Raw genomic sequence first — 12,520 nt, forward strand, 5'->3', positions numbered from 1 at the left:
TGTCACATTGGTTTGCAACAGGTCAGGTGTTTTCTCATACCATCTGCAGACTGGAGACTAGATATTAACGTCAGTTTGATAGTTTGACATTATCCCCAGCCCTACAAACTATTCATTGTTATTAACAACTAAAATCTATTAACTCTTGACAAGCAACGTCTTGTCATTCATCTTCACCTGTATCATCTACTACTGAATGACTGTTATAGGAATGAACAGAAGCAGGGAGGGGAGATGAAGCGCCATGGGGGCCTTGTTGTTTGTATGTTTGTCCCCAAGTCACACTTCTGAGATAATTGGGGTTTTGTAGGAAATGCTGTTGAAAGGAAACATGTCGCAAATGGCCATTTAAAGCAAACAGAGAGGAACTCATGGGGGTGATGCCATTGTATCAACTCCCTAAATAACTGCCTCTGCCGCTGTCTGTTGGCCTCCTAGGTTACGGGTGGACGGAGATGCAAAAAAAGAAGGCCTGTTTACGCTCTCTGGCTGACCTGCGCAAGGGACCCTCAGACACACTGCTTACGCATGCACACAAACACACCGCACACACACACCGCATGTGCACAGACACACACACACATTCCCTCTGCCCTGTCTGTTCTCTATTCCGTGCAGAGACTCCTGTCCCCTCCCCTTAGCCCTGGTCAGCCCCGCCCATTTGAAAATGTTTTCTGCTTGAGTGTGCAGACCATTGTTTCACCTCTTTTAATCACTCACCAGCTGCTAGGGTCAGAGAATGGAGCCCCTCCCCAGGCCCAGGTCCATGTCACTTGTGAGGTCTTGGCGACGGGTTTCGTGGGGGGCACCGCTGCCTGCTGCAACCCCAGCAGTAGGCCGATTCATGTCGAGACTGGGAGAGAGAGTCTCTTTTTCTTTCCCTGTGTTTCTTTTTTAATCTTCCCCCATCTCTCTGTCTCTATCACTCAAACAGCCCCCACCTCCGCTATCACCATCAGTTCGTTCAGTCCTTGTGTTGTTGTGCAAGTTCCACCAGAGAGCCCTTTCAGTTTAGTCCTCCTCTCAGACTCTTTCTTCAGTTTAGCCCTCCTCTCAGACTCTTTCTTCAGTTTAGCCCTCCTCTCACTCTTCCTTCAGTTTAGCCCTCCTCTCAGACTCTTTCTTCAGTTTAGCCCTCCTCTCACTCTTCCTTCAGTTTAGCCCTCCTCTCAGACTCTTTCTTCAGTTTAGCCCTCCTCTCACTCTTCCTTCAGTTTAGCCCTCCTCTCAGACTCTTCCTTCAGTTTAGTCCTCCTCTCAAGACTCTTTCTTCAGTTTAGCCCTCCTCTCAGACTCTTCCTTCAGTTTAGCCCTCCTCTCACTCTTCCTTCAGTTTAGCCCTCCTCTCAGACTCTTTCTTCAGTTTAGCCCTCCTCTCAGACTCTTCCTTCAGTTTAGCCCTCCTCTCAGACTCTTCCTTCAGTTTAGCCCTCCTCTCAGACTATTCCTTCAGTTTAGCCCTCCTCTCAGACTCTTCCTTCAGTTTAGCCCTCCTCTCAGACTATTCCTTCAGTTTAGCCCTCCTCTCAGACTATTCCTTCAGTTTAGCCCTCCTCTCAGACAGACTATTCCTTCAGTTTAGCCCTCCTCTCAGACTCTTTCTTCAGTTTAGTCCTCCTCTCAGACTCTTCCTTCAGTTTAGCCCTCCTCTCACTCTTCCTTCAGTTTAGCCCTCTTCCCAGACTCTTCCTTCAGTTCAGCCCTCCTCTCAGACTCTTCCTTCAGTTCAGCCCTCCTCTCACTCTTCCTTCAGTTTAGCCCTCCTCTCAGACTCTTTCTTCAGTTTAGCCCTCCTCTCAGACTATTCCTTCAGTTTAGCCCTCTTCCCAGACTCTTCCTTCAGTTCAGCCCTCCTCTCAGACTCTTCCTTCAGTTCAGCCCTCCTCTCACTCTTCCTTCAGTTTAGCCCTCCTCTCAGACTCTTCCTTCAGTTCAGCCCTCCTCTCAGACTATTCCTTCAGTTCAGCCCTCCTCTCAGACTCTTCCTTCAGTTCAGCCCTCCTCTCACTCTTCCTTCAGTTTAGCCCTCCTCTCAGACTCTTCCTTCAGTTTAGCCCTCCTCTCAGACTATTCCTTCAGTTTAGCCCTCCTCTCAGACTATTCCTTCAGTTTAGCCCTCCTCTCAGACTATTCCTTCAGTTCAGCCCTCCTCTCACTATTCCTTCAGTTTAGCCCTCCTCTCAGACTCTTCCTTCAGTTTAGCCCTCCTCTCAGACTCTTCCTTCAGTTTAGCCCTCCTCTCAGACTCTTCCTTCAGTTTAGCCCTCCTCTCAGACTCTTCCTTCAGTTTAGCCCTCCTCTCAGACTATTCCTTCAGTTTAGCCCTCCTCTCAGACTATTCCTTCAGTTTAGCCCTCCTCTCAGACTCTTTCTTCAGTTTAGCCCTCCTCTCAGACTATTCCTTCAGTTTAGCCCTCCTCTCAGACTATTCCTTCAGTTCAGCCCTCCTCTCACTCTTCCTTCAGTTTAGCCCTCCTCTCAGGCTCTTCCTTCAGTTTAGCCCTCCTCTCAGACTCTTCCTTCAGTTTAGTCCTCCTCTCACTCTTCCTTCAGTTTAGCCCTCCTCTCAGACTCTTTCTTCAGTTTAGCCCTCCTCTCAGACTATTCCTTCAGTTTAGCCCTCCTCTCAGACTATTCCTTCAGTTTAGCCCTCCTCTCAGACTATTCCTTCAGTTTAGCCCTCCTCTCAGACTATTCCTTCAGTTCAGCCCTCCTCTCACTCTTCCTTCAGTTTAGCCCTCCTCTCAGGCTCTTCCTTCAGTTTAGCCCTCCTCTCAGACTATTCCTTCAGTTTAGCCCTCCTCTCAGACTCTTCCTTCAGTTTAGCCCTCCTCTCAGACTATTCCTTCAGTTCAGCCCTCCTCTCACTATTCCTTCAGTTTAGCCCTCCTCTCAGACTCTTCCTTCAGTTTAGCCCTCCTCACAGACTCTTCCTTCAGTTTAGCCCTCCTCTCAGACTCTTCCTTCAGTTTAGCCCTCCTCTCAGACTATTCCTTCAGTTTAGCCCTCCTCTCAGACTATTCCTTCAGTTCAGCCCTCCTCTCACTCTTCCTTCAGTTTAGCCCTCCTCTCAGGCTCTTCCTTCAGTTTAGCCCTCCTCTCAGACTATTCCTTCAGTTTAGCCCTCCTCTCAGACTATTCCTTCAGTTTAGCCCTCCTCTCAGACTATTCCTTCAGTTTAGCCCTCCTCTCAGACTATTCCTTCAGTTCAGCCCTCCTCTCACTATTCCTTCAGTTTAGCCCTCCTCTCAGGCTCTTCCTTCAGTTTAGCCCTCCTCTCAGACTATTCCTTCAGTTTAGCCATCCTCTCAGACTCTTCCTTCAGTTCAGCCCTCCTCTCAGACTATTCCTTCAGTTTAGCCCTCCTCTCAGACTCTTCCTTCAGTTTAGCCCTCCTCTCAGACTCTTCCTTCAGTTTAGCCCTCCTCTCAGACTATTCCTTCAGTTTAGCCCTCCTCTCAGACTATTCCTTCAGTTTAGCCCTCCTCTCAGACTATTCCTTCAGTTTAGCCCTCCTCTCAGACTATTCCTTCAGTTTAGCCCTCCTCTCAGACTATTCCTTCAGTTTAGCCCTCCTCTCAGACTCTTCCTTCAGTTTAGCCCTCCTCTCAGACTATTCCTTCAGTTTAGCCCTCCTCTCAGACTATTCCTTCAGTTTAGCCCTCCTCTCAGACTATTCCTTCAGTTTAGCCCTCCTCTCAGGCTCTTCCTTCAGTTTAGCCCTCCTCTCAGACTCTTCCTTCAGTTTAGCCCTCCTCTCAGGCTCTTCCTTCAGTTTAGCCCTCCTCTCAGACTATTCCTTCAGTTTAGCCCTCCTCTCAGACGCTTCCTTCAGTTTAGCCCTCCTCTCAGACTCTTCCTTCAGTTCAGCCCTCCTCTCAGACTCTTTCTTTCTCTCTCGTTTTATCTTTATTTCTCTCTCCCTGGACTGAGTGCTTGTGGACATTAGGGTCACTGTGGGGACGTTCCTTGCTGCAGCTAGAAAGAGTGGATCTTCAATGAACAATCCACCTCAGCTCCAGTCCAGCCAGATGCAGGAAGAGAGGGAGGGAGACAGAGACAGGCCCACCACCAACAGATCAAGGGTGTACCCAAACGGCACCCTATTCCCTATGTAGTGCACTACTTTTGGACCAGGGCCCAAAGATCAGAACTACACCCTCACAGCAATGTGTATTTCCTGCTCTGCTCTCCCTCCACAATTTGTGTCCGTTATCAACATCTGCCACACTTGGGATTTAAAGGGATACGTTCTCTTTTCTTCCTCGTCGACAAGCTGCTGCACCGCATGCAAGGCCTCAGTGATTTCACTTCACTCTGTGGGACTTTTCATTGAGGTTTTCAGTGTTCTGAGACACGTTGGCTGATTTATAAGAGAAATAAACAATGTTTCTTACTATACAGTGATTACAGTTACCTTACAGATTACAGTGACGTGCATACTGTACACACATGATGATGAAGATAACAAACTGCATTAGTATTGGGGGAACCATCCAACACCAATGTGCAGCAACCAAAACACAGATTTTAAAAATGACCTTTTGTTTTAGTACTTTTGAACCCTCTATGTCAAGGATATCAGGTGTCTTTTTTCAGTGTCCATGTGTCTTGTATCCGTAAAATCATGACAAATTGTCAGTGTCAATGTGTCATGTTATACATGTTAAGACTGTGTCTGTGTCCATGTGTCATGTTATACGTGTTAAGACTGTGTCTGTGTCCATGTGTCATGTTATACGTGTTAAGACTGTGTCTGTGTCCATGTGTCATGTTATACGTGTTAAGACTGTGTCATGTTTTACCCGTTCAGACTGTGTCTGTGTCCATTTGTCATGTTATACGTGTTAAGACTGTGTCTGTGTCCATGTGTCATGTTTTACCCGTTAAGACTGTGTCTGTGTTCATGTGTCATGTTTTACCCGTTCAGACTGTGTCTGTGTCCATGTGTCATGTTATACGTGTTAAGACTGTGTCTGTGTTCATGTGTCATGTTATACGTGTTAAGACTGTGTCTGTGCCCATGTGTCATGTTATTCGTGTTAAGACTGTGTCTGTGTCCATGTGTCATGTTTTACCCGTTAAGACTGTGTCCATGCGTAATGTTGTACCTGTTAAGACTGTAGCTGTTTTCGAATACCCATACTAAGATACTGTATACTACATACTTAATGAGTATATACTACATACTATATGCTATTAGTTAATTTTAGTATACTGTAAACTAACGTTATCCTTGTAGTTGAGGGTACTAGTGCATCGATGTGTCTACCGGAATTTGATACTGTTGCTTTTCAACTTCTTGCTAGCTTGTTAGCATAGCTAACAAATGACAAGCAAGACGTTTTATGACTTCTTTAACAATGTCCATTGAGAACGCACAAAGACTATACCACTTAGCTAAGAATTATGTGAAAAATCAAGTCAATAAACATTGGGTTGTTTAGTTAGATAGCATATAGTTAAAATACTGGCAAGTTTGAAGTATTAGTAGCCAACTAACGTTAGGCAGCTAGCTAACATCTGGTGCATACAAGCAACTACTGTAATGAAATGCTATGCAGTTCGTAACGCTGGTGAAGCTAACAAATTGTCAAATTACATTGCTCAACATTTTCTTAACATTTGTCATAATTAGTTAAAGCAATGAATTTGTATGCTCTCTCGTCGGACTTTGGCTGCATATTTTCCGCCATTTTCTTCAAATCTGAAAACGTTGTGAAGCCACGCCCATTTTCTGACGAGTTGCATTATGGGCCCTAAATGCACGGAAATGGTGTTCACTGCTAGAGTACTTCGTATTTTGACGAATGTAGTACGACATCCGTAAACTTTTAGCATACTACATATATTCATACTATGATCAATAAACATACTCCATACTAAATGTATGCCACAAATAGTACGGTTAGTGCTGTTAGTGTGAGCATTCGAACACAGCTTGTGTCTGAGTGTCCATGTGTCATGTTGTACCTGTTAAGACTGTGTCTGAGTGTCAATGTGTGTTGTCCTAACAGGATATGATGTATCAGCTGCTGCAGGGACTGGACTTCCTGCACTCACACCGTGTGGTTCACCGGGACCTGAAACCCCAGAACATTTTGGTCACCAGTGGAGGACAGATCAAACTGGCCGATTTTGGCCTCGCCAGGATATACAGCTTTCAGATGGCCCTGACCTCTGTGGTGAGAACCTTACTGTTATAACACAGATAATATACACATTTCAGATGGAACTGACCTCTGTGGTGAGAACCTTACTGTTATAACACAGATAATATACACATTTCAGATGCAACTGACCTCTGTGGTGAGAACCTTACTGTTATAGCACAGATAATATACACATTTCAGATGGAACTGACCTCTGTGGTGAGAACCTTACTGTTATAGCACAGATAATATACACATTTCAGATGGAACTGACCACTGTGGTGAGAACCTTACTGTTATAACACAGATAATATACACATTTCAGATGGAACTGACCTCTGTGGTGAGACCTTACTGTTATAACACAGATAATATACACATTTCAGATGGAACTGACCTCTGTGGTGAGAACCTTACTGTTATAGCACAGATAATATACACATTTCAGATGGAACTGACCACTGTGGTGAGAACCTTACTGTTATAACACAGATAATATACACATTTCAGATGGAACTGACCTCTGTGGTGAGAACCTTACTGTTATAGCACAGATAATATACACATTTCAGATGGAACTGACCTCTGTGGTGAGAACCTTACTCTTATAACACAGATAATATACACATTTCAGATGGAACTGACCTCTGTGGTGAGAACCTTACTGTTATAATACAGATAATATACACATTTAAGATGGAACTGACCTCTGTGGTGAGAACCTTACTGTTATAAACTAGAACATAAACTCTTATATCAGCCAATATAGATTATTTACTGAGTAGAGACTATGCCTGACCAGGATATTAGTGCTGAGCGATTATAGCTTTTTGAAGTTGATTCGGTTTCAGTTAAAACGTTTTTTTTTTTTTATAATCACAGTTTTCAGTTTCGGTTCAAATTTTTTTTTGACATGAAATGCGCTATGCGTTATGAATAAAACATGTAATAGTGACAGCACATAACTGCTTATCACTTATTAACCATTGCTTATTCACATTACTTTAATCAAATATTTCAGTTGTTTTGTATATTATATATTTGTTTTATATGATGACTTTATAATTTCATTCCAAGTCATCATCTCATCTCTATAGAGCTGCTGCCTACGTTGTCTGACAAATTCACTGTTTTAGTAGTTCTTCAAAGTATTTTTTTTTTAAATTTACCTTTATAAATAAGGCATGCTTTTATGACTACTGAATACCTACTATCAATCACTTAGATTAGATCATGTATTTTCAGGTAGAGATACTGTACCTCGCAAAGCAAATGCTCTTTATCTGTCTCGGTAGCGCGTTCCTCTCTTCTCTCCCTCTCCATGTCTGCCCCACACCAGAGAGGAGGCGGCAAAGCGAGAGGTTTCACTACCCCCAAAATATGTCCAATATAAACCCAATGTGTTTCTATGGGCTTATTTTGGACCTAGCTTCTGCCTTTCCGCCTTTGGGACAACGACTCCCATTGTTAGGGCGGAGATATGAGCATCAGTCAACACTCTACCCCATATTGACAAAGCAAAACAGGATTTTAGAAATGTTTGCAAATGTTTTAAAAATATAACATTTACATAAGTATTCAGACCCTTTACTCAATACTTTGTTGAAGCACCTTTTGGAAGTGATTACGTCCTTGAGTCTTCTTGGGTATGACGCTACAAGCTTGGCACACCTGTATTTGGAGAGTTTCTCCCATTCTTTTTTGCAGATCCTCTCAAGCGCTGTCAGGTTGGATGGGGAGCATTGCTGCACAGCTATTTTCAGGTCCCTCCAGAAATGTTTGATCGGGTTCAAGTCCGGGCTCTGTCTGGGCCACTCAAGGATATTCAGAGACTTGTCCCGAAGCCACTCTGCGTTGTCTTGGCTGTATGCTTAGGGTCTTTGTCCCCACTGCATGATGATGTCACCGATTATGGTCATTGTAGTTAATTACCACATTTTCTTCACTAAACTATGTTGGATATTGGCTTATTGGAAACTACGACTCCCTACTACAAATCACAGTTTTGGTGTGATCTGATTTCTTTCTAGAGAAAGTGCGTATTGAGCTCATAATTTTTTTTTATTTCAAATAATTGAACCGACGTCAGTCAGTTAGTTGTTTAAAAAACAAACCTCTTGTGGTGAGCATCTTAAAGGAATTATCCACTTAAAACCACAAATTCCTATGATTTAAATAAATAATGCAAATATGTGAGAACAATCTATTTTGTGAAAAAATATAGCATTTTGTCATTATAATAAGTTAGTAAGCAATATGTGAAAAATCGACTACAAAACCCACAATGCAATGCTCTCTCTAGAAAAGCTGTTTAGCTCGCTAGGTAGCTATCAAGAAAACATAACTACACGCAAATAATACCAAAGTCAATATCAGCATGTGAAGTAGTTAGCTAGTTATAAATCCCTAAAACAAACTTCACTATCAGTTTAGGAGTTACAATATCACCATGTTCAACCTGGTAGTATAGATTGTATTTCTAGCACAAAGCTGTGTGAATCAGAGAGAAGGCTCTCCTGAGACACAGATGAAAAGTGGCTAATGTGATGTAGCGGGCACTGAAAGGGCACCAGTCGGCAGGCAAGAGAGAGGAACAGTAAACGATATGGTGTAAAGTGAGAACGAAAGGAACGGCCGAAGAGAATCCCTGAAGTGAAGTGGACGTGACAAGGATGAAATGGATAAAGAGGGAGGGAGTTATGGGGGACAGAGAGGGATTGAGTCAGAGATCCCCTCCTCCTTCCTTTCTTCCATCAAGGCTTTGAAGTGGGACTGTCTTGCACAGCCAGATCGCTCCAAGTTGACTTAGAAATTGTCTTGAGGACGTCGGGAAAGGCCTTCAAAATTACCCACTAGGGGCAACAGTGAGCAATATTACCTGGACAGGGGTGGCGGATGAGTGTTGGCCCGTGACTTCAGATCTGAAGGTCACATGTTCAATCCCAGTGGTAGACACTTGTTGTTTTAACCCTATCCCAAACCTTAACCCTTAACTTAACCATTCAGAATGAACACCTTAACTTAATGTTTAACTCTATCCCAAACCTTAACCCTTAACTTAACCATTCAGAATGAACACCTTAACATAATGTTTAACTCTATCCCAAACCTTAACCCTTAACTTAACCATTCAGAATGAACACCTTAACTTAATGTTTAACCCTATCCCAAACCTTAACCCTTAACTTAACCATTCAGAATGAACACCTTAACATAATGTTTAACTCTATCCCAAACCTTAACCCTTAACTTAATCAAATCAATCGAATTTGATTTATAAAGCCCTTTTTACATCAGCCGATGTCACAAAGTGCTGTACAGAAACCCAGCCTAGAACCCCAAACAGCAAGCAATGCAGATGTAGAAGCACGGCGGCTAGGAAAAACTCCCTAGAAAGGTAGGACCCTAGGAAGAAACCTAGAGAGGAACCAGGCTCTGAGGGGTGGCCAGTCCTCTTCTGGCTGTACCGGTTGGAGATTATAAGAGTACATGGCCAAGATGTTCAAACATTTATAGATGACCAGCAGGGTCAAATAATATTAATCACAGTGGTTGTAGAGGGTGCAACAGGATAATGTCAGTTGGCTTTTCATAGCCGATCATTCATAGTTAGACAGCAGGTGCGGTAGAGAGAGAGAGTCGAAAACAGCAGGTCCGGGACAAGGTAGCACTTAACCATTCAGAATGAACGCCTAAACTTAATGTTTAACTCTATCCCAAACCTTAACCCTTATCTTAACCATTCAGAATGAATGCCTAAACTTAATGTTTAACTCTATCCCAAACCTTAACCCTTATCTTAACCATTCAGAGTGAACGCCTAAACTTAATGTTTAACTCTATCCCAAAACTTAACCCTTAATTTAACCATTCAGAATGAACGCCTAAACTTAATGTTTAACTCTATCCCAAACCTTAACCCTTATCTTAACCATTCAGAATGAATGCCTAAACTTAATGTTTAACTCTATCCCAAACCTTAACCCTTATCTTAACCATTCAGAGTGAACGCCTAAACTTAATGTTTAACTCTATCCCAAAACTTAACCCTTATCTTAACCATTCAGAGTGAACGCCTAAACTTAATGTTTAACTCTATCCCAAACCTTAACCCTTATCTTAACCATTCAGAATGAATGCCTAAACTTAATGTTTAACTCTATCCCAAACCTTAACCCTTATCTTAACCATTCAGAATGAACGCCTAAACTTAATGTTTAACTCTATCCCAAACCTTAACCCTTATCTTAACCATTCAGAATGAATGCCTAAACTTAATGTTTAACTCTATCCCAAACCTTAACCCTTATCTTAACCATTCAGAATGAATGCCTAAACTTAATGTTTAACTCTATCCCAAACCTTAACCCTTATCTTAACCATTCAGAATGAATGCCTAAACTTAATGTTTAACTCTATCCCAAACCTTAACCCTTATCTTAACCATTCAGAATGAATGCCTAAACGTAATGTTTAACTCTATCCCAAACCTTAACCCTTATCTTAACCATTCAGAATGAACGCCTAAACTTAATGTTTAACTCTATCCCAAACCTTAACCCTTATCTTAACCATTCAGAGTGAATGCCTAAACTTAATGTTTAACTCTATCCCAAACCTTAACCCTTATCTTAACCATTCAGAGTGAACGCCTAAACTTAATGTTTAACTCTATCCCAAACCTTAACCCTTAATTTAACCATTCAGAATGAACACCTAAACTTAATGTTTAACTCTATCCCAAACCTTAACCCTTATCTTAACCATTCAGAGTGAACGCCTAAACTTAATGTTTAACTCTATCCCAAACCTTAACCCTTATCTTAACCATTCAGAATGAATGCCTAAACTTAATGTTTAACTCTATCCCAAACCTTAACCCTTATCTTAACCATTCAGAATGAATGCCTAAACTTAATGTTTAACTCTATCCCAAACCTTAAACCTTATCTTAACCATTCAGAGTGAACACCTAAACTTAATGTTTAACTCTATCCCAAACCTTAACCCTTATCTTAACCATTCAGAATGAACACCTAAACTTAATGTTTAACTCTATCCCAAACCTTAACTTAACCATTCAGAATGAATGCCTAAACTTAATGTTTAACTCTATCCCAAACCTTAACCCTTAACTTAACCATTCAGAGTGAATGCCTAAACTTAATGTTTAACTCTATCCCAAACCTTAACCCTTATCTTAACCATTCAGAGTGAACACCTAAACTTAATGTTTAACTCTATCCCAAAACTTAACCCTTATCTTAACCATTCAGAATGAACACCTAAACTTAATGTTTAACTCTATCCCAAACCTTAACCCTTATCTTAACCATTCAGAATGAACACCTTAACTTAATGTTTAACTCTATCCCAAAACTTAACCCTTAACCATTCAGAGTGAACACCTAAACTTAACCCTTAACCATTCAGAATCCCATGACTCCTAATCCGAAGGTCGCATGTTCATTATTAGTTTTTATCTGTATTGTTGTGTATCACTTATTTTCTTTGGTGCAAATAAATTTAACCTAACCATATTCCCAGCGATAGACACTCATCTTTTAATACTTTTTTTTAGCCCTATCCCAAACCTTAATGATTAGTTGATTATTTGAATCAGCTTTGTAGGCCTAGGGCAAAAACCACAATGTTCCCCCCTTTGAGAAACCCTAACTTAACCATTCGGAATGATGCGGAGCAGGAGGAGAACACCAGGGTGTCAACATCTACAACATTTGAGTTGGGAGCAACTTCGAAATTTGACGTTTTGAGGAAACATGGAAAAATGTCAGAATCTGAAGTTAAATTGGTAAAACTGTGAGATGTTGTTGGTTTTGCACTGGGCTCTGATGTCCAGATGTAGCAGGACAGAGGAGGACATACAGAGAGGCTCTAAACGGTCTGAAAGGGAGCGATGGGAGCAGGGAGAGATGAGGCATTTTAGATTAGCAGACCTTTAAGGGTATTTCAGGACTAACTGAGGACATTCAGGACTACCTGAGGACATTCAGGACTACCTGAGGACATTCAGGACTACCTGAGGATATTCAGGACTAACTGAGGACATTCATTTGACATTATCTGTGGGAATTGTGATGTGAATAGATATTATATATAGTATTATGTTACTAATACAAAATAATGTCTAGAGTAGACATTGTTTTATTTCTAAATGTTTTAGCATCAACTTTGCTAAGCACTACCTAGAGAAGTAAAATGTGTTACCTGGCCTGGCCAGACTCAGGCATGCTGTCAGTCATGTGGTCTCCCTGTGTGGTTCTATTTCCTTGTCAGAAACTGGTGTTTGACTTGCTTTATGACAGATGAGACATGGTCACTTCATGTTGGTTTGTCAGTTAGAGCTT

At 41.8% G+C, this 12,520-nt stretch overlaps 1 protein-coding gene and 1 long non-coding RNA gene across 4 annotated transcripts in view; one reads left to right on the plus strand and one right to left on the minus strand.

Annotated features, from left to right (window-relative positions):
• cdk6 (cyclin-dependent kinase 6) overlaps nucleotides 1-12,520 on the plus strand; it is a 107,643-nt gene that overhangs the window by 19,909 nt on the left and 75,214 nt on the right. For both annotated transcript variants that reach the window (XM_035759510.2, XM_035759509.2), the window contains exon 4: nucleotides 6,018-6,185. In XM_035759510.2, coding sequence (XP_035615403.1) covers nucleotides 6,018-6,185 — 168 coding nt within the window. The remainder of the gene's footprint in view (nucleotides 1-6,017; nucleotides 6,186-12,520) is intronic.
• LOC127909953 (uncharacterized) lies at nucleotides 9,845-12,124 on the minus strand. Of its 2 annotated transcripts, none has more exons than XR_008073146.1 (3): nucleotides 11,438-12,124; nucleotides 10,387-10,612; nucleotides 9,845-9,938 (listed from the first exon to the last, which is right to left on the minus strand). It is a non-coding gene; the product is annotated as an uncharacterized LOC127909953 (long non-coding RNA). The 2 variants fall into 2 exon arrangements; XR_008073147.1 differs by lacking the exon at nucleotides 11,438-12,124 and adding an exon at nucleotides 11,125-11,189.

This window comes from Oncorhynchus keta, chromosome 20 (genome assembly GCF_023373465.1).
Source record: "Oncorhynchus keta strain PuntledgeMale-10-30-2019 chromosome 20, Oket_V2, whole genome shotgun sequence".
NCBI lineage: Eukaryota > Metazoa > Chordata > Actinopteri > Salmoniformes > Salmonidae > Oncorhynchus > Oncorhynchus keta.